The 25,485-nt window shown below is 36.7% G+C and overlaps 1 protein-coding gene and 1 long non-coding RNA gene across 3 annotated transcripts in view; one reads left to right on the plus strand and one right to left on the minus strand.

Annotated features, from left to right (window-relative positions):
- The window catches only part of LOC116586117, a 282,787-nt gene that overhangs the window by 172,747 nt on the left and 84,555 nt on the right, over positions 1–25,485 (minus strand). The gene's annotated exons all lie outside the window — the stretch shown is intronic.
- ELL2 (elongation factor for RNA polymerase II 2) overlaps positions 1–25,485 on the plus strand; it is a 71,336-nt gene that overhangs the window by 19,296 nt on the left and 26,555 nt on the right. Inside the window, exons 1-3 of one of the 2 annotated variants that reach the window (XM_032335706.1) lie at positions 18,383–18,386; positions 18,670–18,672; positions 23,156–23,277. In XM_032335706.1, the coding sequence (XP_032191597.1) occupies positions 23,175–23,277 (103 nt within the window). In that variant the 5' untranslated portion in view covers positions 18,383–18,386; positions 18,670–18,672; positions 23,156–23,174. Of the gene's footprint in view, positions 1–18,382; positions 18,387–18,669; positions 18,673–23,155; positions 23,278–25,485 lie in introns of those variants that run through there. The other variant, XM_032335705.1, reaches the window with a different exon arrangement.

Raw genomic sequence — 25,485 nt, forward strand, 5'->3', positions numbered from 1 at the left:
TCAGAAATTTTGAAAGTTTTTCTGCAAAGGATTTGGCAAATCTAACAAATTTACAGTCTTTTTACATCAAATGTGATCAGAAATAGACATTAACTATCATGATAGTCATAAAGGCATATTTGAAACATAACTGGAGTACTGTTAAAAAATCATTTCAAAAGTTACCATTAAGAGACCTTTCAGGGTATTTCGTTTCCCTGATGCTAAGCACTGTGTGCTTATTGCTGTTTCTTGTTACTAATTATAGGATTTTTTCTTGCTTCAGTAATGTCTTTAGAAGGTCAGAGATTGGGTCTTGGCAGGTTAGCTTTTAAGCTTATTTACTTTTGTGCCTGAACATGTTCTCTTAGGTTGAAGTTTTCCTCTAAATAAATGCAGCCTGGAACATTAAACAAACTATGGCGGTATGCTGTTAACAAGTGAAATCGCTGAGAACCATTGACTCCCTAGATTTTTATCATTGCAGTTGACCTGCAGCTTTTATAGCATAAAAAAGTGTAAATTCTGTCTTTCACATTCCTGCTCACCCTTTAGTTGAAGACTGTACTCAGTAAATTTGAGTGGTCACTGAAGGCATTTTCTGGAATCTGAAAGATTAGGAAATATCTTGGGAGCAGTTGAGTATGACTTCTAAATTCATGAATATTGGGAGCTGAATGAATCAGCCAAAAATGCCCTGTGGACTCTCAAGGGTCAATCAGTTATCCTCACAGTCCTAATCACACCTAAGATACTCATAACTGAAGGTTTGGGGGATTATAAATTTCTATAGATCATTCTAATTGACTGAAAGGTAGCTGGTGAGATTCATAGGGCCTACAATAATAAGGTGTTTTGAATTACAGTGTTCAGGGGGTGTATTGGTATAATGCACCTGGTTTTCAGAAGCTGTCTCTTGATTGTCAGGTAAACTTTACACAAATCATTTGTATATTTACAGAAATATAGTTCTGTTCTCTTTTATTTTAACTATATACTGAAAATGTAGCAGGTGAAAATTTTCCAAAAATATGTGTTCCAGTAAAATTTTTACAACTACACTCTATGTTTGCTGAAGCTTCTAGTCTAAAGACACAATAGAGACAGAGCTATAATTTCAGTCTATGTCTTCACACTACCAGAGGAAAGTTCCCCTCAGTATACTGTACAGCTTGGAAGGGACAGGAACTGGAAGCAGCTGAACTCATCATTTTCAAGTAATGGCAGTTGTTACTAGTCCAGTTATCTACTGACCTAGTTATTCTTTACAATAAATTATAAACCGGTGCCTAAGCAATGGTGTGCTAATAGGTTTGTTGTTATATTTGTTTCTTATTTATTTCACAAACATTTTTGTAGTCCTTACTGGTGTGAAGTACTTAGCTAAGTGCTTAGTGTGTAGATACAGGGATGTGTAAGACATGGGTTCAGTCTTCAGGGAACTCAAGAGTCTGACAAACACGTAGAGACTAGTACTACAGGAAAAAATTAATAATGTAGGACTTATCCAGAACTCACCACTCAGAATTTCTATGTAAATGGCACTGTCAGGAACAAGGCTTATGTGTATTTCTGACTGGTATGAATCAGCATTTTTCCCCCAAGATTTTATTTATTTATTTATCAGAGAGAGAGCAGTGTGTGCACAAGCAGAGGAGCTGCAGGCAGAGAGAGAAGCAGGCTCTCCACTGAGCAGGAAGCCCGATATGTGTCCCGATCCCCAGGACCCTGAGATCATGACCTGTTTAACCAATTGAGCCACCCAGGCATCCCTGAATCAGCATTTTAAATAAAGATGTCAGTGGATGCAAAATACATCCTGATGATAGATATGTAAAATTCCTGAAGGCCTATTAAAATCTGTATACACATACACAAAAAGGTAAATCTGTAGTATTATTTAAATAAAAACTGAATTTCAACAGCAAATAATGGCTGCATCTGCTGGCCTTTTGTGGCCTTGCAGAGTGCACTTGCGTGCAGCCTCAGGACTCATGACCAGAGAATGAGTGTCCCAGGGCAGTGAGAAATAATGTTAACTTTGTCACAGTAAATGCGATTCCAACCAGACCTCAGTATTTATGAGAATGTTGTTCCAGAATTTTCTAATTTAATTGCCTACTTCAGACTTAGCAATCCCAGAGTCTTTAGAAAATAGAAGTTTGTTTGGCATATATAATTTAGAAATTATTTTTAAGAAGAGGACTGAAAATAGAAAATATTTTCTGTAAGTACTATATAGTGTCTCCTGTAAAATAGTGAGTCACATGTGCGGTTTCCAGGAATGAACAAGGAATAACCAGCCAAACAAGTTTTAAATGTATGTCTGTATGTCTTCCAAAAGGTACTGTGACCTTCTGAAGATTTAGATCATCATTTAACTGCTAACTTTAAAGGCTTGAATAATGCTATAAAACTCTTACAGTAGAGTCATTAACTAAAAAGAACAGAGGGTTGCATTTTTCTTGTAACCATTCAGAAATATTTTGTCAATGCTTGGTTTCCTTTGCAGGGTTGGGGAGAAGATTGGGTCTGAAATACTAAATTATACAGTATTTGAAATTAGTAGGCAATTTCAACCCACCTACAGATGCTTTCTGCAGACTACCCTTCTCTAACCTACTTGATACCTGGGAAGCAAAGATAACTATCTGTTTGAAACAGCAGCAGAGATAAAAATAAATCCCCAACACTGCCATTCCTTCCTAGATGATATGCCTGCACTCTGCTTTCCCCTGTTGTTTTTGGTTTGGCTAGCCCACTGATTTTGCCAATGGTTGTGTTTAGTCAGTCTGCTTAAAGGTTGCTGACTACTAATAGCTACCTTTAAACATTCAGCTCTGAATATAATTAATACTAGAAAGATTTTAGAATTATATCTTTTTGTAATGGCAGTTCTATTTTAATTTTTTTAATATTGCAGTGGTTGACATGTATAGATAACATTTTAATATTTGCATTGAATCATAACTTTTTAACCATGTGTTGATTTACTAAGGGGTCAAACAATAATGGCCCAAGACAATAAATGGCCTAATTTGAAATACTTAACTTCAGTATATATCCAGGATGTAGCTAACATATTATAATTTCATATATCCTGTAATATATAACATATAATTTGTATATATATAAAAGCTCATTCGGCCAGGAGTATGGGCTGACATCGTAGAAACTCATTTTATCTCAAACAATAATTGAATCATAGTTTGAAGCTCCTGTAAATTGACCAGTTGGTCTATCTTATCCTCCTAGCCCTCCGCCCTCCTTTTCTTCTGGATCAGAACGAGCAGTGGTGTTTCCAAAGGAGAGCAATGAGCTAAATTCACCATCCATTGTTTCACACCTTGGCTAAGTAACAGGACAGGCACCAGGGAACCAGGCCACTCTTCTGCCTTTGGAAGACTGCAAAGGGCAGAGGGTGGAGGATGACTTGGCCTTTCTGTTTCTGCCTGCAGAAACTGTCTCAGAGTACTTGCTGAGCACACCTTCACACAAATTCAGTGTGGGCTACAAAGGACAAGCCTCCCAAAATATGGTCACAAACAGGACCTGAGGCATTCTGCTCTGTTCTTCATCACACTGCAGTCACTTTAGAAGGCAGCAGTTGGAACTGTGATTAAAATCTGAAGCAGCCACAAATGCCATAAATTGCATTCTTAGCAGTGAGTTAAGCCTACTGTCTACATTCAACAAGCATCATGAATACTCATTGTGTACCATGCACCGTGGTTGACACTGTATAGACAAAGGTAAATAGGACTTTGAAATGTCAGTTCTTGTTCCTAACTAACAGTATCTGTTTGTCAATAAAATCTGCCACTGATGGCATTGCCTTTTTGTTTTTCACCAAAAACTGAAACTTGTGAAATTGAGTCATCAGTGTTACAGAAATTGTCACTTTAATAGCACTCGCTTATTTAAGCTTGGAAAATAGTATTTTACCATTCTTTAATACCTTACCATGAGCATTACTTAAGTATCTTTTGACCTCTAACTATGTCAAGACGCTGTTCTAGTTACATAAGATGAGCTTATGAAGACTTTTATTACAAAGGAAAGTTGAAATTTAAGTAAGCAGGAAAAATTTAGCAGAATATGCCGAAGCCCTAGATTTTTTCCGTTTAATGTTTAACGTCGTTGGAATCGGAGGGCATCTCATTATAAATGCATCTTAGTATTGTGTCATAGTTGGTCAGCATTTTATATTATGCAGTGGTACATAAAATCATAGTCTTAGCAATTGCTGGCATCATAGAGTCCCTGAAATACAGCAGTGCAGTGGAAGTATTCAGACAGTCTGTGTGTTCTGTGATAAGATTTTATCTGAATAAAATCTTTTCAAAAGTTTTCTTTCCTGACCCCACCCTTGACTAGCTTGCTTGGTTAGCTCCATATGTTAGATAATCTACAGGGAAAATTTACAGGGAAGATATATTTTTATAACCATTCTGGAATTGTGATCTAACTGGAAAGAACAAAAGTATGAAATTATAATGTTCTCAAATTAGTTTTTAAGCTAAAACCTTTACTTATAAAAGTAACTTGTTTCTAAAACAAGTTTAGAAGAGTTTTATGGATTTAAAGACTTCAAACGTCCACAGACATGACTTGAGGCTAATGAATTTGCCCTTATCAGGCTAAGAAGTCTCAAATCTCTCTGCCTAGTCTTACAATTTATACTGTATTTAGCATAAAGGAACAGTTATCTATTCGATTATTTTGTTGATAGATTCCAGTTACTTTTCAATGATTACAGCTAAAATTAATTGAATATTTATGACATGCCAAGAACTCCGTACTTTACACACATCATTCTCACTTAATCCTCACAGGAATGCTGTGAAGCAGATACTCCCATTTTGCTGATGTGTATACATACCATACATGTATATATACCATACATGTATACATACATGAAGTTAGTTTATGAAGCTCACACAGTCAGTGAGAGTAAAAGAGCCTACGGTCCACTCTAGTGTCTGATTTCAGAGCCTGCTCTCATCACTACAGTGATCCCCAGCTGCCTGTAATAAATGTTCAATAAGCATTTTACTTATTCTCACATTCCTGTAAACATCTGTTGAGTATCTCTCCCACTAGCAAGAGGAAGAGCAATGGTTAGGAAGGTCTCAGGGAACTAATGCTGTTTGAACTGGGCTTTAACGGATTACCAGGAGTTGGCTGATCAAAAGAGGAAGAAAATGCTTGTCAGTCCAATAGTTCAGCATGAGCAAAGTGGTAAGCAGGTTTGTCAAACGTTCCCACTTTCTTTTTTTTTTTTTTTTAAAGATTTTTATTTTATTTATTTGACAGAGAGAAATCACAAGTAGATGGAGAGGCAGGCAGAGAGAGAGAGAGAGGGAAGCAGGCTCCCTGCTGAGCAGAGAGCCCGATGCGGGATTCGATCCCAGGACCCTGAGATCATGACCTGAGCCGAAGGCAGTGGCTTAACCCACTGAGCCACCGAGGCGCCCTAAACGTTCCCACTTTCTTAGTGAATTTGAATTTCACCTTGGAGATCAATACTTGTTTACAAAAATTTTCCCAGGAGTCTGTGATGAGGTCTGGGAAGCACAACTTTAAAATATTTTCCCCTAGGCTTTCTTACGATAGCTAGGTTTGCTATAATTCAGAACATTATAAGAATATCCAGATATATAGATACATAGGTGTGTATACATTCTGTTCTCAAGAGAAGGTTCACAACTTTCATTATTTTCTGGGTGGCACCTATTGCAGTAGGTGTTGTCAAACATATTTAGAAACAATTCATGGTAAGAAAAAATATTTCACATTATGACCCTCTACACTATAGGTATACACATTTACCCAGCTTAAAACAAATTTCACAACACAATATTGTTTCTTCATCAGTAGAGTCTGATATATTCTATTTCATTTTAAAGAATCCTGGTCATAATCCACTAAATTAATGTCATGACCTTCCAGTGGATTACAGTCTATGGTTTTAAAAAGCACTGCAGGAAATTATCATCTATTTAAAAAATTTTACCCAGGGATTCATGTGGTCAGATTTGCATTTTAACATGCTTATCCAGTAGCTCCCCCAGCTTAGTCATTTCCTTTTATATTGGAAGGAAGAAAAGAAAAGAGTCAAGGATGGCTCCGTATTTATGATGAGTATTTGGTTGGATGATGGGGCTATTAAATCCGAAATAGATGAAAAACACACTGAGGCAGGAGGCATGGGATGTGTTTTGTTTGAGATATGCTGTACATGAGGGGGTTAGGTAATACTCCGTCTCTCATTCTGTCAAGATGGAGCTGTTCGGGAGGCAGTGGCACCTGGGAGTTTAGAGCAAAAGGATTTTCAAGAAACAACTCCAAAGGACAATTCACAGGATTTAATTATACATGGAAGTTTAGCATTAAGAAGGGGAAAAAAAAGTGTATTTACTGATGGAATTCTGATATAAAGCTGTATTTAAGGAGTTATTTTTTTTTCGACTGTTAATACTGGTTGACTTATGAATACTTAACTAATGAGTGTTAGTACTTTTAATTATTAACATTTAGGGAATTTAAAGCTCCTTTTGCCAAATTTTGTTCACACTAATTTAGAATAATGGCACTAAACTGTGCATACTGTTTCAGTGGAAGAATAATATAATAATAATATAATATAATGTATTATATATATAATTTATTATATATAAATAATATAACAGTCTGCACATGGCATCACACTGTTTTTATAAAGTTGAAAAATAAGCAAAACTAATACATTGTAGGTATATACACATGCAATAAAATTATTGAAAACAAGAAATGATCATCAAAAAAGTTAGAGTAGTTGTTATGTTTGGTAGAAAAAGGCAGGCATAAGGGATTGGAGTGGAGCACATGGTTTGATCATTGCTAATGTTCTATTTCTTAAGTTAGACAGTGAGTTCATAGGTGTTCATTAAATCATCCAGCTGTATTTATTTTGTAGAAATAAATATCACATAAAGATTGTTCTCATTATCATTAACTTCAAATATGATCTGTCATCTTATCTTCAGGGATTAAATGACAAAAGCCAGAACATATTTCAACAGATGCCAAAAGGCATTTGATAAAAATTCATATAAAATCTGAATAAAAACTTAAGGAAATAAGTATATAGGGAATAGAAGATTTCTTCCTTAGCATGATTAAAAAAAAAGTCTCTGTGAAACTAATAGCCAGTTATATACTTAATGATAAGACAATAGAAATATCTTTATTAATGTTAGCAATAAAGTACACGTGCCCACTGTCATCTCCGTAGTTTAGCATTGTTCTGAGAATGCTCAGTAATGGATAAGAAAATGAAATAAAAGCTATGGATAATAGATGTTCGCCAGTATCTCCAGATAATCCAAGTACACAAAGTGAAAAACTTTAGGATTTCTTTCAGTAAGGTAGTCACTTCAGAAAGAACTTGTAAAATCACTGGCTTAAAATTGGGTGGCTGGTGTGACAAGACATTTCTCAAAATGAAAGAAAGAGCAGGATTTTTTTTCTTTTTTTTAGATTTATTGGAGTGCAAACTGGTGTGAGAGAGGGAGAGAAAGAATCTCAAGCAAACTACCCCCATCCCGCCCCACCAAAAGTGCAGAGCCCCACAGAGGATTTGAACTCCCAGGTGACCCTGAGATCATGACCTGAGCCAAAATCAAGAGTTGGACATTTAACAGACTGAGCCACCCAGTTGCCCCAAAAAACAGGATATTTTTTAATTGATGGGAGTATGATCCCAGTAGAAAGCAAAAATTAATAATGTAGGAGAGAGGGAAAGATTTGCTGGAGCAATGTCCCTGAGTAGGTTGGAGAAATAGTATCTGATAAGAGACTGGCTTTAGATAGGAGCAGAGGAAGTTCATCTGTGGTAGCTAGTAAGAAGACATGTATATGAGTGTGGATTTTAAAATTATTGTTGTTTGTTAGACCACGTCTTTGGCTATATCTTCGATCTAAAGTCAAAACACATAGACCAAAGTCTTAAATGTTAGAGCTTGGAAATGTGTTGGCGTATGGAACATGCCCAATAAATGATAAGTATAATTTTTTAAAAATAACTGGCCTCCTTAAACACTATCAGTTAGTGTTTCAGTGTAAAAATGATCTCATTTATGGTAGCAACAAAAAATTACCAAAATAAAATACCAAAAATTAAGTATAGGTCATGTTATTCTAGATATGTCTAAAGAGCTATATTACTTTCCTGGTAGGTATAAGAGAATATGTAAGTGGTAAATGACAAGACTGTCCTTTAAGTAAGAAACTTTTAAAACTGTCATTTCATCTCCCTAATTAATCAGTAGGTAAAGGACATATATATACCATTATACTAATTTTAGAAAATATATAGAAACACAAATATAAACCTACGAAGTAAATATGAAATGCTCTAGACCAAAATGTCATTGCTGGTAATCTGTATGAGATTTTTTTACATACATATTTGTTGGTCTCCATTCCTGATTGCTCTGTACACGTAAATGTTTTGAGATGCCAAGTTTAAATATGTAAAGAATCTAAGCGAAAGGCTAAATATTAAAGGTTGAAAAAAAAATAGGTGGACAGTGAAAATAGAGAAGGCAGGTCTTAAGAAGTTATCTAGAGCTAGACACGAGCTAAATATCTTGCTAGTCAAAGACTTGATAGAGATGCTTTGTCATCTATCAATGGAGAAAGGAAGTTTTCTCCCCATCTGTGATCTTTCTCCCCATTGGAAGGAAGGCACAAGCGGAGTTACTGGTGTTAACGAGGATATGAGAGGAAAGGCCACTTTTCATTTTGAGTAAACAGTTGACATTTTGAAGCAGTGGTATTGTGATGTGCCCTAGGAATGGGTCTACTCTAAAAAGGACAAATTATGGGAATGAAAGTAGTAGTCAGCTGAATTTAAAAAGTTAAAATTCTTAGGGATTTATAGGTAATGAAATTCAGAATGCATAAAACTGATTAAGGCTAACTAAGTTGGGCCCACAGTACAAGGGTTGGTACTTAATTAGCCATAGAAAAGGGACAATCTTAAAATGCTTAGTGGTTAATAATAATTCAGTAAGTTATATTGGGGATATTTTAGACTGAGAATGTAAGGCACAGACATATTTACGAATGTGGTAATACTCTACAAATCAATACCAAGAAATTATTTGACTAATCTGAATGCCTTTTAGTTTTCTCTTAATCTAATTGTGCTAGTTAATTCATGAAAGTCAGTCTTCACAGACTAGAAATAAGGGGTGGCATTTGATGTGTTCCATTTCCACTGAACAGTAAGATGATGCTGACTCTATTTCCACAGCTATTTAAAAGTTTTATATTTGGCTGTAAAGAAAAGCTTTGTTCTAGGGATGCTTGGTATTTTTTTTTTTTTTAAGGTAGTGTTTCTGTTCCTTCATAGAGAACTTGAAGCATAAGATAATTAGGAATCCAGGATTAACTTTGGATGGTCTTATGTTTCACAATTTCTGATTCTGTAAAAAACCAAACCAAACCAAACAAACCAAAAAACTTGTAATTTAAAAAAATATATTTAAGGTGATTGAGTCATGAAAGGCCAATGTCATAGTGATAATTTAAAATCTAATTATTTTTTAAAGCTGTCTGTTGTTTTTGATTGGAAAACTAATGAATGTACATTATAGAATTGTATGTAAAATACATACGAGGACAAAGATGAATAAATGTCTTAACAATGAAAACCAGCTAGTGTTGTTGGATTTCTCCTTTTTTTTTCATATTCACAAATACATTTTTATTTTTTTATTTTTTTATTTTTTTAAGATTTTATTTGTTTATTTGACAGACAGAGATTACAAGTAGACAGAGAGGCAGGCAGAGAGAGAGAGAGGGAAGCAGGCTCCCTGCTGAGCAGAGAGCCCGATGCGGGACTCGATCCCAGGACCCTGGGATCATGACCTGAGCCGAAGGCAGCGGCTTAACCCACTGAGCCACCCAGGCGCCCTCACAAATACATTTTTAAATACATTTTTTAAATTTAAATAAGCGTACTTATTGCTTTTTTATATTCTGCCTTTTTCTTTAGGAATCCTCCTATTACTTACATAGTTTCTGCGTAACAGTTAACAGTAAATCTTGTGTGTAAATCTTTATTTAATTTCTAATGATTTCTTCAGGCTAGATTCCTAGATGTGGAATTACTAGGTCAAAATATGAATGTTTTTAAATTTTTTTTTACAAACTGTTGCTGCTCCCCCATGTTCTCCTCCACCCTCAGAAGGCCTCTGCTGTTTATTTCGACAGCTGTTTGAAAGTACCCGTATTTTTCCCTGGCCAATACTGAATACATGTTTTTCTTAATTTCAAAAAATAAAATCATTTGCTAATGTTTAAAAACTGTTTGACATTGTGATTTGCTTGATAATATCTGGCATAGGTAAAATGTATTTAAGACATTGTTGAAGTATTGTCATGTTTACTGTCTCCACTGATATTACTAGGAGTGGTTTGAGTTTTTCATTTAATTATGTATTTTTCCCAATATAGTGGGCAGAAGTTTTTATTTTAGTAATTCAAAGACCTTCTTTGAAGTAACTACTCTATTCCTCTAACTTATTAAAATAATTACTCTTATTTCTCTTTGTATATATTTTACTATTTTGCCATTTCTCTTTACCACTGCTGATGGTCATAGTAATTTAGTGTTTTTGAGTTTCCTCTCTCGTCTTTGGATGCTGGTCTTCCTTAAAAGAATATTTTGCAAGATTTTACAAGATTTTCATGAAATCTGCTTATATGGATTATCTTTTTTTTAGGGGGCAGTGCAGTAAATTATTGGTAAGGGGATAAAAATATTTTGCTATTTGATATGGTTTCAGTGTTCTAGAGGAACTTACAGTGTGTGGTTCTGCCTCTTAGCAGAATTACATAACTAGCTAGAAGATAATTAAGCAACAATTTTGTGCTGTAAATTACCCAGATAGAGTCATTAATTGTCCATTGTCCATGGCAAAGGGTAAGTCTTTGCCCTTTCTTTGCCAACTTATATGCCTTTATTTGAAGGCGGGTTTGTTGGCTTTGCCAGGAGCTCGAACATACTGTCTTTAAAAATGAATCTTTTTAGTCCTGTTTTTCTTAAAATTATAAATCAGTTTATCTGAGACTTGACAGGTCCTCTTATTTACATTAGACTGCTAAGTCTCTAAGAAATCAGAGCTGCAGTTTCTAATTTAGCTCTTGATGCACTGTATATATCAGTAGTGTATCAATAGCTTTACATGTTAAATAATTTTACTTCCTTTAGAGTCCGAAGAAAATTAGCACATGAATTTGACTTATGCAGATTGAACAGAACTAAATTTTATGAATTGGACCTCATATCAGAAATGCATTTTCAGGGTAGGTGTTTGGGAAGAGATCCATAAAAATTAAAATACTATATAGGCTTTATTCCTTTTTAGGGCTTCCTATAGATTTGACACTAAAAATCCCTACAAACTTTAAAATACTGTTTGAATTTATGAAGATTGTAAGCTTTCAAGTAACAAAATCCTTGTGTTCATGAGACCTCTTAATTCTGTTTGTTTCTTTGTTGTGCTGTAGCTAGTATCTAGGGCTCTGAAGGCAGCATATTTTTAACAGAGAGGGCACTAGGGAAGCACTGTTTGCTCCCCTTCTAGGGTAGCAGCAGGCATCTGTAATTTTTCAGCCTTCCATGGGTACTTGTAGCTAATTTCTCTGTACTTTGAGTTTGAAACATTTAGAAATACTGCTAGTCTTTTTGGCTGTTTGTTTTCCCAGATAGTTTCTCTGATTTATATTTAAGCTAATGCTAAAATTTGACCTTGAAGGTTTCTAGTCTCTTACTTTTGTAAATACCGAAGATTCAAAATAAGTATTGTCAGCTTTTTTTCTCTCAGTATTATCAGCTTTTGCTGATCCACAGGACAATTATTACATGTCTCTGCCATTTGAAAATTACTTCAAAAATCAAATACATCATTACATATGTGTTTGCATCAAACAAACTAAAATCAGAGCTGGAGCTCCCCCAATAGTGTCCTTTACATCACCAGAGCGAACATTTTGGGGCACATACTATGGGCCGTACATTGTGCCAAGCACCTTTAGAAGGGTTATTTCTTTAAATTTAACAGCAGTCCTGTTAGGTGAATATCATTATCCTCATTTTGCTGATGAGGAAACTAGGGATTAATAAGGTTAAGTTATTTGCCCAAGGTAACACAGATGGTAGAATCCAGAACCAAGTCGGAAACTGGGCAGCATGCTCCAGAACTGGTTATGTAGCACACTAGATACACTGTTTCCTTCTGCTCTGTGTGTAAAAGAGTTCCATTTTTCACTTCTCAAAAACTTGAGGAAATCCACCTTACAACTGGAAATACAAAGGGATCCAATAATAAAATATTTTAAAAAGCAAAGAGAACAAAGAAGCAGAATACCATTTTTTATCTTTCGTATCCTCCAAATATTTGGCACTAATTCTCTTCAAAAAATGGCACATAAGAGTTTATATTTTGTACACTCTATTGTAATGTGACTAAAATTTAATTAATAAGATTATAGCCCCCAACTGTTCTACATCTTGTTGCTGTTTTTCTTTCCTTGGCATAGAGCCTTGGTTTTGTGTCTTGGGTCCCCAGAGCCTGGGGATTCTGTGATGTCACCACAGTGGCTGCTTCAGCAGTCCCAGTCCTTCATCATTCCTTTCCTCAACCAGAGCAATGCTGACTCTACCTGTAATAGCTGGTGGGTTTCCCCATAAGATTATCCTGAAAAAGATTTAGCTTTAAAAAAAAAAAAAAAATGATTATTCTTGGCGTTGAAAAAGAGAGAATTAAGAGTTGAAAATACTTCCAAATCTACATGAAAATAGTCCTCAGACTTTGATATTGTTTATGTTTTTGAACTTAATGAGCTTTCACGGTAACATTGATTGGTTTGGGATAAAACCATGTGTTCCGTGAAATTCAGGGCGTTGGCCACTATTATTTGATGTTTATATTGATGTTGAGGATTCACATCTGCTAAGTAGGAGTCTCCTCTAGACTTATACAACTGTTGGTGATGGCCACGCATGAATTCTATTCTCACTCACATTTTGGCAGCAGTTCCTCCTGACATTTGCAAAAAGTGCTTTTTCCTTAAGACTCCAGGAGAGCGAAAAGGAGAGAAGATTGGCGATGAATTTGGAAAATAATATTTATGTTTAAGTTTCTTTCTTTTCTTTTCTTTTTTTTTTTTCCTTATAGAATTCAGGTTTGGGCTTTGTTTCTGAGAAACAAAGCTTTTTTTTTTTTTTTTTTTTTTTTTTTAAAAAACAAAATTCTGCTTTCTACTTGACCAAGACAATTACTAAACTTAGAATTAGTGCGGTCTCCCTAAGTTCTTTAAAATGCAAAATGGTCTTAAAGACAGTCATATTTTCGAATGGAATTTGGTAAGGACAGAGTATTCTGTGAGTATTTTAATAAAAATGAAGATACTTCTTCTTTTTTTTTTTTTTTTTAAAGATTTTATTTATTTATTTGACAGAGAGAAATCACAAGTAGTTGGAGAGGCAGGCAGAGAGAGAAAGAGGAGGAAGCAGGCTCCCTGCTGAGCAGAGAGCCCCATGCGGGACTCGATCCCAGGACCCTGAGATCATGACCCAAGCCGAAGGCAGCGGCTTAACCCACTGAGCCACCCAGGCGCCCTGAAGATACTTCTTAAAAAGAAAAATGTATAATGTAAATTTAAGTTCCACAAATCCAGGCAGCCACTTAGCTGGGTTTCAGGGCTAAACATAGTACAAGAGAGGTCAGAAATTTTCTCATCCTGATGTTTGTACCACATAGCATGCAGCTGTGGGGACTTCTTTGTTTTCCTTCTTTCGTTTTGTTATTTATTTTTGTGTGCTCCGGGGAGCTCTGGTTTTCCACAGGCTATAGTGATCTATTTCAGATACATCTCTAATTTTTTAGTCTCCCTGGCATAAGGCTTCATCTAAATGAATGTGATCTAGTACCAAGTGAGAATGATCCAACAAATATTTGTTAGGTATCTGTTGTGTTCCAGATACATATGGAAGTAAGACTGTGGTCCTTGCCCCTCTAACTAACTAGTGAGGCAGAAGATACATAAGCAAGTACTTTAGCATGTAGTATAGTAAAGACAGCACTAAAGGTGAGCCCAGGGGTTTGTGGAGACCCAGAAAAGGAGCTTGAAACTTCACCGCACTGGAGAAGGAAAGACTCCCTGAGAGAACTGCTCCTGAGCTGAGTCTTAAATAAAGGGTAAGTTAGCACAAGCCAAGGCAAGAAGTGGGGACATCAAATAAAAGGTGGAGAGTGAGGGCCAGGTCTGTTGGGAAGGAACCTCATACGTCCTATTAAGGAGCTTAGACTGGGTGGTAGATGAGTGGTAGGAGAGAATCATGAAGAAATAAATGATGCTTGGAAATGACAAGGTCAGACAGGCATTTTATGAAACTAGCTTTGGCAGCCAAATCGTTAAAGAAGGAGCTCGAAAACAGAGGAAAGTAGAGGCTGAAAGACAAGTTGTCCAAGCAAAAGGTGATATTGAGCCAAAGAAGAGGACAGAGATGAGGACATATATTTGAGAGATCATTTAAGAAGTGAAAGCAGTGTGCCTTGTGATTATCTGGATATTGAGGGCCGTGGGGTGGTGTGAGAGCGAGAAGAGTCAAGGTTGACTCCCTAGGGCTGCCAGTAACCTCAGTAACTAGATAAATGGTGGTTTATTAACTGGGAGATAAACATTGTGGGAAGGTAGGCAGATTTAGGGATAAGATGAGAATTCTTTTATACATAAGCACTGATTCTGTGGAATATATTTAAATATTAGAAGGGACTGGTTAATAAGAGGAAAATGAAAAGCAGTTTTATGATAAGAGTTCTGGAACTCAGTGGGAGATTTTAGTTTTTGCTGCCAAAGAAGGACTTTTGGATTAGCGCAGCCATGAAGTTTGAAAAAACTTAGATTCTCTCACTTTTCTTCTAAAAGCTTCTTTGACATTTCTCAATTTTTTAGTCATTTTTAAATCTAAATTTTCTATTCTGTTATGCTGCATAGTCTGTATACCTTTTCCTTCATGCAGTATCTCCTCCAGTACCTGCTGTTTGCTTCTTTCCCCTGCCAATAACTGTCATCCCCCCGTTCTTCTTGGAAATAATCAGCTACCACCCAACTATACCCAGCCACCTGGTCTGTTCTAAATTTTTAACCATGAAGCTACAAAATGAGTCATAACAAAACTCAGTTTGAAGCCTCTTTTTAGTTGGTGAAACCAGCACTGGTCAGTTGTATTTCAGTGCACCTAGATAATATGAATTGGGTTATATTAAGGTACTCATCATATATCAAAGATACCATATATGTGTATATGAATATACATATACACAGACACATGCAAACTCATACTCTAAAACAGTTCCATTCTTCCAGGGAAAAACACCTTGGTGTCATCCTTGATTTCTCTCTCTTTTTCATTCCTCACACTCAGTATATCTAGGAATCCTGCTGTATCTATCTGCAAAATATATCCTGAATCCCTCCACTTCTCCCTATCTCCTGATCCAACCCACCATTGTCTCGTTCCTGGATTTCTATACATACGTGCTGTAATGGCAGGGATCTTTGTAGCTTTTGTTCATTATTGTGTCACAGAAATGTAGACATAGTAGGCACTCAATTAATATGTTGTTGCTTACTTGTAACCAATTAAAATTAGTTTTGAAATGTTCCTGTCAATGATATTTTCCCCAAGGTGGCAATAAATTTAAAAGAATATGTTAGAGATGAGAATGCAATTCTCAGGAAAGATTTTTCTAGTAAGACTGGATGCCACAGGGGCGCAGGTGGCTCAGTTGGTTAAGCGTCTGCCTTTAGCTCAGGTCATGATTCCAGGGTTTTGGGATGAGTCCCACATCAGCCTCCCTCTTCCTCTTCCCCTCCCCCTGCTTGTTCTCTTTCTCTCTTGCTGTTTCTCAGATAAGTAAATAAAATCTTAAGAAAAAAGGGGAAAAAAAAAAAAAAAAGACTATCCCACAGAAGTAATAGAACCAAGGAAGCTCAATATTGGCCTACTCTACCCTTTCATCAAGAACTTTTAAAGAAATTCTAATACTGGATCTGAAGCAGCTATATGAAAAAATATAAGGAAAACTATTCTACTTTATTTTTTTCTGTAACATCTTGACAGAGAGCAAGAATGAAGGAAATAAATGGATTTATTTTGTCCTGAATTATTCATATTAATTGTTACGTGGCCTGAATTTTTTGGATAACTGCCAAATATTTCTCTTTGTGCTAGATAAATTTAGCATTTTGCACTACTCTCCTCAGTACAGTATCTATCATGTGAGTATTTCAGATGTTATCTAGTATGCATGGGATCTTCTCCAACCCCCGCTATTCCATGTCAGTAGGAATATTTAGCTGTTACTGATTTTCCTAATACGTTTTCTATTGCCAGTGAACGAGACCCTCCCCTCCCTATTCCCCCATATCCACCCAGGTGTTGGTTTTCACATCTGGGTTGATCTGACAGGCTTTTTTTCCTTCCCCTAACCCATAATGTTAGGCCTAAAGTCATAACTGCCTCTCTGGTTTGAAAAATAGGACTTGTGGGTTTCAGGTTGAAGTTTCTGTTTTCTGTTCTGATTCTAGATTATTCATTCTGCCCCTTAACTCTGGAACCGTACATGCAAATACATTTCTGTAGCTAAACTGAATTTTCTAGGTTTTTAGGAAATCATAGAATCATTAAAATTCTTTTAGAAAGGGTTTAAAAACAACAGAGAATCCTAATGTTTAAATGTTGGTAGCAATTTTTTTTTAATCTTAACTAAGGCATATAGATTATATATAAGGAAATAATAGAAATATTAGTAATATAGTATTAAAAGACCGGCTAGTCCCCTAAGATACTAGAGAAATGGAGGAGGTAGGTTCTGAGGTTTTATAAAATGGGAAACTATTATTCAATATGAAAGGGCCTACAAAGCAAAGATAGTTATTATTTTAACCTGGCATTTCCCAAATTTATTTCAGGATAGAACCTTCTCACGGAAGGAAAATTTTCAGCGTACTTTGGAAATACTGGTGGAAAAAAAAGCAGATACTTTGGTTCTAGTCCTGGCTCAGGCATTAGTCAGCATTTTCATTCATTCAACAAACATGTATGGAGTATTTCATGGCACCCACTATTTGAAATGTTGATGATATATTCAGGGAACAAACTTAAGAGAAGCCTCTGTCCTTCCAAGGATTATACTCTGGTCAGAGGATAAAGACAGTAAACATAATCTGTAGGTAGTACAGTTACTAAGTGTTTTAGACAAACATGGAGCAGGGTCAGGGGGTCAGGAGTACAGGGGTTGCAATTTTAAATAGTCATAATCTTGAGCAATCGAGTGTCTCTGTTTTCCTAATCTATAAAATGAAGAAATTCAACTAATTTGATCTGAAAGGGCCTGCCAGAACTATGGGTTTGCTTTAATCACCCAAGAGGTGTATCCAACTGTGTTACTGCTGGGCCATGAGCATCTTACTGAGCATTTATAATCACCAAGGCTGGAAAAGTTTAAATCATTTGTTAATACCCACAAAAGAACAAAGCATTCATTCATTTTAAATAAATGCAAAAAAAAAAAAAAAAACCCAAAAAACAAAAAAACCCATGATGGTCCTGGGTCCTGTTTTTAATCTAGCATGTACCTTAATCCAATATTGAATACAGGGTACTCAAAGATAAGAAACCTCTGCTGTAAAGTACCAGTGGCTTTTAAGCAGATGTTAGCATATCTGTATGAAAATTTGCGGCTGTGTGCACATTGTGTTACTGCCCTACGTCTTTGCCCTAAATAGGGGGGCTGTGACTTGATGTTGAAATGACCTTCTGCTGTATGCCTGAGCTTGTATCTCAGAATAATTAGAAGTTATGACTTAAACATCTTGGTATACAGTGTTTATGTTAATTATAAATGTCTGGAAGTTTTCTGAAACTTTGTAGCTTTTTATCAGAGACAGACTGGAATTTGGAAGGTGGGCTATAGATTGTGGTCCCAAGCCTTTGATTTTTAGCCCCCCATTTTTGGAATGAAAATTAAAATCTACTTTTCCAATTGCCCAGAATATGGTGGCATATTTTTATATTATTTGTCTTAAATAAGAAACCATTTGGAATCATAGTCTTTGATAATTTTTTTAGGTAATATTCTTTAGGCATTTAGCTAAAAATTTCAAGTAGACCATGTGTCCCTAAATATAATGGCATTCCATTGACCTACAGGAAAAGCCTACAATACTAAAATTAAAATTGAGAAGTTCCTGTCACACAAACGGATGCCCTTCCAAGATTGTTTCTAAATCAGACCTCAGTATTTCTTTTCCTCATTCCCCAGAAGCTGACGCTAGGGCTCCCAGTAATAGTCATTTCATATTCATTCCCCCACCCCTTCATATTTCCTAAATTTAAAGGCCAGTTCATAAGAAAATGCTCTGTAACCATTCTGAAATAAAGAACTAACTACTGGTTCACTATCTAGACAAGCTGTGCGGTAGGCTCCTATATATCAGAGAGAGGAGTGATGAGTATCTCCAAGTTCCCCTGAAAGTCTAGTCTCTAAAATGGCTCTAGATTTGGCAGGGTCTTGAGTCCCACTGTAGCTGTGGCCTTTAACAGTCCCAGAGGCTCTGGTCCACTAGGGGGTACCCCATAGTTTAGTTCTGAAGTTCCCACTTACCCACCCCCACCTGCCCTAATTGTCATTACACAACCTGCTCTTTTCATTAAGTCTCTTGCTTTACTGCCCATGGGGACCAAACTGTTAGGCAGATTTACCAGCTGTGAACATAAGAGCTCTTTCCTACATCCTTTTCATTCTTTAGAGCATAGTTATTGATACAAATAAAATTTGTATCTAATTTATACTACCTGCAGGAGATGAGGCATACTAAATCTATAGACAGTATAATTTAAGCTTTTGAGATATTAAAGATGTAAAAGTTGCTTGGCAACACCTTGTTCTGAGATCTTTTATAGGAAAAGCCCGAGATTAAGCCTGGCTGTACCATCTGCATTGGTGCTGCTCTGAAAACCACTGAGGAAAGGTGACACAGAAACCCAAAACTCTGTTTTGTCATCATACCTTAACCTCCAACCCCACTGCAGCTCCACAGCTGGAAGAAATACTATGATATACATCAAGATTCACCTTTGGGTCCCAAATTATCTCCCTTCTTACCTTTTATTATGTTTTTGTTTTGGTTATTTGCTTATTTGTTGACCTCATGACATTTGGAAATTGCAGAAATTCATTTGCAGTAGGTACTTTAATTGGGACTTTTTTTTTTTAAGATACTATTTTTCCTTCTACTTCATTAATATTCAGAAATCACTGAAGTCGGAATTCTCGGTCTATTTTGAGATTGACCTATGTCTATTTCTTTTCTTTTCTCTTCTTTTTATTTGTTTATTTGACAGACAGAAATCACAAGTAGGCAGAGAGAGGCCAGGGGTGGAGGGTGGGGGGCAAGCTCCCTGCTGAGCAGAGAGCCCCACGACCTGGGGCTTGATCCCAGGACCCTGGGATCTTGACCTGAGCTGAATGAAGGCAGAGGCTTCAACCCACTTAGCCACCCAGGCGCCCCAACCCACGTCTGTTTCTAATCCATAGTTTCTCAACCTTGGCCCTACTGACATTTTAGAATGTCATGGTAGTCCTTTGTTGTGGGGGTTGTCCTGCACACTAGAGAGTGTTGGACAGTATCTCTCCCCTCCAGGAGGTGCCAGAAGCACCCACCCAGATCAAACGTCCCTGGAGGCAAAACTTCCCCTTGTTGAGAGCAGCTGTTCTGATCTATGTGTAACACATGCTTCCAAACACTTCCGTGGAGATATGGCATGGGTTGTGTGTGCTTTTCAACTTTCTTTTTAATCGGATTCTTTCCTATTTGGTTTGTGATATTTTTTAAATGACTGTAGGATTGGTTGGTTGGTTTGTTTTCTATTCCAAGACACTTTTAAAGAGGTTTTTTTTTTTTTAAGATTTTATTTATTTACTTGAGAGAGAGACAGTGAGAGAGAGCATGAACGAGGAGAAGGTCAGAGAGAGAAGCAGACTCCCCATGGAGCTGGGAGCCTGATGTGGGACTCGATCCCGGGACTCCAGGATCATGACCTGAGCCGAAGGCAGTCGTCCAACCAACTGAGCCACCCAGGCGTCCCTCCAAGACACTTTTAAAGAGAATATGAAAACCTTCAGTGTCCACCATCAGGCCAGACCCTATTACTTTGAGTAGTGTGCACAGTAATGCATACCAGATATTTTTGTATTTTGAACTTTCCAGATTTACACAAGACACTGTGTGTGTTTAAAATTTTTTGAAATGTATAGGAAGATAATTTTTCACCTTAAAAAGTATAAGCATTACTTAAGAAGAATCACAGTTTAGAGGATGAGAAAGGAAAAAAAATCTACATTTAATAATTATAAAGGTTTGATAAGAGCTACCGTGAAGTGCTCTGTTTGGTATATTTCTGAGCTTGATAATTCCTATAATTAAAAGTTTTTAGTGAAAGAATACCAAACATTTACAGAATTTGAGTAAAAAAGTCTAGTCACTCTTAAAAATAAAAATAGAAAAAAAACTCTACGATTCCACTATGTGATTTAGAATCTCCCGAAAGGGACAGTCTTCCATACTTTGCTGGGTGAAGTACTTCTGCATTTCCCAGACCTGAGCTGCACAGGAACGAGGACTTCAGACCTCAAGTGAAACCAGAGCCCAGCCTGCAGATGAGCCTGTCACCACTGTGAAAATCTCCCCGCCCAGGCTCCACAGCTCTGTGTGAGGGTTAAGGGGGAAGGAAAAATGGAAGTTAAGTGAGTTAGAGCAGGAAAGGATTCCATTCAAGTGTTCACACTGTCTTTACCTGTCCACCTTCTCTCCTGAGTCTTCAAGGAGGCTTTAACTATAGAACACATTCCTTCTCTAGCAGCAGAAGAATCCTGCTACTCTTTATAAAAGCAGACAAATGTCCGTGAGTGCTGTGACACTCAGAGCCTGAGGATGGACTTTTTGTTCCCTTGTATCTCACACAGCATTCCTTTGGCTCCTGCTCTCCCGTACCTACACAGAATTAAGAAGTAAAACACAGCATTCTGTTTCACCAGTGTATGTGTGCCAACTAGGCATTCACTTTGCACACCCAGTAATACAGCCTGATGAGTCCTCCCAGAGTAAATTAAGACTTGCTCACAAAGTTCCAGCACTTTAGAACTAGGGCGAAATTTGAGAAATCAAAGTAACTTTAGGGAACAAAAAAGGTATAATTTATAAAGTAGATAATAAGTGTAGAAACTTATCACCCTAGCAATTTGAAACTAATTTAAAAGAAGGAGTCAGAGATAGTTTAAATTCACAGACAACGGAGGCTCTTGGAGTATAGTAATGTAATACTCAACATCTTTGGTAAAATTTGACCTTTCAGACTTTACATGCGTTTTCTGAATCTCCTCTGAAAAGTTGTTTTTCTTTGATTTATTTCTACCCCATATAAGTAAGATGTTTTTCTTTGACTTACTCGTACCTCATTCATTCCTTCAACATTTATTACATGTCTGCTGTGCACTAGACTTTGCAAATTATCCCCCTTCTTGCCTTTCTTTACTTTTTTGTTTCAGTTTTTATGGGGTGGCAGGGAGTTGTAGAATTGGTAGCTTGGTAGTTTCAAACAAAATTCTCTTCCTTAGGTCAGAAACTTGGTGTGTTTTAGTGAGCAAGTCTGAGTTGCTTGCAGGGTGTCCTTCCTGACCAAGCAGAAGTGACACATGTTTATGCTTACTAGCACATTCATGAATATCTGTCTGCCTGGCAACCAGTTAGTTCTGAATCTTCACCTTACCATAATGGAAAGGGCAGATTTGGTGGGGAAAGAATGAGAACTGGGAAACATCCCCCCCCTCCTTCCTACTCATCTCCTGAATTGCTAAGACAGTGTATTTGGGGGCTGGAAAGCAGGAAGTCATATTTTATATTCTCGCCAGTGAATCCTTTTCATAATTATCACCTAAAACCATGGTAGCCCCTGCAAGCCCAAGGGGAGAAAGGTCTTAGGAGCTGCAAAGGGTGGAACCATTGAAAGACAGTGAGGAGTTTTCAGTTCATTTTTTCATAGATGTTTAGTGAGACCCTACTATGTACCAGGAAAATGTGCCTAATACAGGGGCTCTGTGATCTAGAGCAACCCCATCCTTTCACTTTTGATATAGAAAAACTAGACCTTGAGTAAGAGCATAAAAAACATTTGCCTTGGGGAGCCTGGGTGGCTCAATGGATTGGGCCGCTGCCTTTGGCGCAGGTCATGATCTCAGTGTCCTGGGATCAAGCCCCGCATCGGGCTCTCTGCTCAGCGGGGAGTCTGCTTCCCCTTCTCTCTCTGCCTGACTCTCTGCCTACTTGTGATCTCTCTCTGTCAAATAAATAAATAAAATCTTAAAAAACAAAACAAAACAAAAACATTTGCCTTTTCCACAGTGTTGTAATGGGCTCAGCTTTAGAGTCCACAGAATCCTCTCTCCAGGTTGTTGACCCTATTCTGTAAATATGAGGGTAGGAGAATCTTAAGGCATGAAGAAATACCCCTCCGCATTTTGCTGTGAATTTAACTATGGCATTCACATTATGTTGCTAGTCATCTCCAAAACTGTACTCAGAGAAGCAAAAATGAAAATGAAATGTATATATAGTAAGAGGATGAAGTTTAGGATATAGTCTCTATCCCAGACATCATTTAAATATCTAGAAACTATTCAGTGGTGGAGGTGGGGAGGGGGGCATGCCAGCCAGAGACAGAACCTTGTGTAGCTCTAAAGAGGAAAAGCTTTTTACTTTTTAGAAAATTCACTAATAACTCTTTTGTGTGAACTAGAATCATTTGCTAGTTTGAAATGAAGAGGTTTCCTCTTTAAACTATTGATCTGAAGTGATTATTGACACTTAAGGGTAGAAAATGAGTGATTTGACTTTTAGGCATACATGCTTGATTCCTTCAATGATTTGGTAATTTAAATGCTCAAGAGGGGTTGCCTATAAAATGAGTGTCACTTGAAAAACAGTTAAGTCAGTCATCAGATCATTGTTTGTCAAATATATAATTTGAGATGTTTCTCTTTTTCCCTACCTTTAGCTTGTCAAAATTCCTAAAAATGATCCCCCCAATGAAGCGCATACCTTTAACTTCTATTTGTCAAATGTGGGTAAAGACAACCCTCAGGGCAGCTTTGACTGCATCCAGCAAACATTCTCCAGGTAAGTATGTTTCAAGATAATGCTGAAGGGAGAATAATTTTTCTTTGAGGTTTTTTTTTTTTTTCACTTAAACAATAAAATGTATAGTAGTTATTCCATAAATGTTTATGAATTGAATTATAGAGTTCTTTTATTAAGAAATATTGAATACCTACTATGTGCTAACAGTTATATTTGTCACTGTGGGATATAATCATAAAAATTTTAAGGTTGTTGCCCTCAAGAACTTTTAAGATACAGATTTATTTATCTATAAAAAATGTTTTGTTTTGTTTTTAATTAAAGACAAGTTTAAGAATTTTTTAAAAGTTTTTATTCACTGTATTTAAATAAGAGTGCCTTATTACATACTCAACATTCACACTCCAGAGTAAAGGAGTAAAAAAAATACATGTATCTTGTATATCCCTTTTTTTCTTCCCTGTGCAAGCCTTGTTTTAAGATAGATTTTCAGAAATTTTTATGCTGCAGCATAATGGAAACTAGAAATTAACCCTAGTAGAGCAGTAACTTCTAATTTTAAAGGGGAAAAAAAAAATACAACAAAAAAAGGAGGGAGGAAGACAAGACTATACACCCACATCCCAGGGTACCATGGAACACTTATCTACTTAGGTCCTCTGGAAACAATAAGCTACTTGTTTGACTTGTCTTTGCTGTGGTTGTTTCTGATTAAAGAATGGGCCCCTTGAGTAGGGGGAGTTTGTTCTGCCCCTGGATAAAGACAAGGCCTTAGAACCCCCAACATCCTGAGAACATTGAAATGGGCCCAAAGTGTCCCAGGCCATGATGCGTCCCTATCTCTCATCTGTGCAGTACTTGAAACTGTGTAAGCGCTTGCTGTATGTGGGAGAAAGGAAAGGAAAGCTGTGTTGCAAGGGAGCATGGGAGGCAGAGATACAAAATAAGACACTTCACTGAAAGAGTTCTGAATTTCTACTCACATTTAGGGTGACTAAATAACTTTCTGTTCTATCTTAATATGCCATTTTCCTGAGTTAATGTTAATTTTGCTTTTTAAAAGTTACACATGCCTAAACTTGCGTTTCTTGGTATAAATTGTATATTGTAGATCATATAGACTTTTCTGTACTATCCCCTGTGATAGCTACTGGCCATATGTGGCTGTTTACATTTCAGTTGATAAAAGTGAAATAGAATTTAAAATTTCTTCATTCACATTTACCACATATTTAGGCTCAGTAGCCACACGGCTAGTGGCTATCATAATGGACAGCACAGATACAAAACATTTTCACAATTGTAGAAAGTGATGTGGGACAGCACTGCAGAAGATTACAAAAGCATCAAGTATGAGGGTCTCTGGTGATTGTGTAGTTCAGCCCGTTCATTGCACAGATGACGTATTCATAGTTATCCAGCTGGTGAGTTGGTGACAAGGCTGAATAAAAACTGGGCCCTCCTAACTCCCAGACCAGTGTTCTTTACATACCATAGAGCACACCAATTTCAAATTGTGGTGCTTTCACTTAGAATGCTTGCCTTTAGAGAATTACTTTATTATAGTGAAAGCAGTTAGACCTCAAATTGAACTATGTCCCATTAGGAATTTTATTGAGAAACAGTCCCGTCTTCAAAACCAGTGATAGCACCATAGGTAATGGGTTTCTCCCTTAGATCATAAACGCCCTTTGTGTTTATTCCTACCTTGCTTGTTTGGAAAAGGATTTAAAGTCACTTACAAAATGCTACATGATGCAGCAAGAAAAATGAAACAGTTATTGTGAGAAAATTGGGGCAAATACATTAGTACAAGCCAAGTGTGTTTTATAAAAGTGTGATCCAACTATAAATGTATGATTTAAGGTGCTTTATAAAATGGTCTTGCATGGGTATAAATTGAAATTGCCACTATGAAAACAAAAGCCCTGAAACTCTCAGTTCTCCCTGGCAAGCAAGTTTTTTGTTGTTGTTGTTGTTGTTTTTAAATAGTTTCATTCTACCTTTTCTATTCAATTGAATTTTTATTTTTCCCATGGTTCTTGTGTCTATTGTAGTTCAGATTCTCCCTGAAGGTTACTTTTATCATATCTAAAATGGAGGAAATCCCAAGGTTAAAATTACCTTTCAAAAATTCCGTAAATCTGTCCATTCACAGGCCTCTTAGAAATACATAGTTCAGGGCAGATGGCCCCATAGAGTAATACACACTCTACTGTAGGAAACTGAGCTAGGCTAGAGAAAGGC

Source organism: Mustela erminea, chromosome 3 (assembly GCF_009829155.1).
Source record: "Mustela erminea isolate mMusErm1 chromosome 3, mMusErm1.Pri, whole genome shotgun sequence".
Taxonomy (NCBI): Eukaryota; Metazoa; Chordata; class Mammalia; order Carnivora; family Mustelidae; genus Mustela; species Mustela erminea.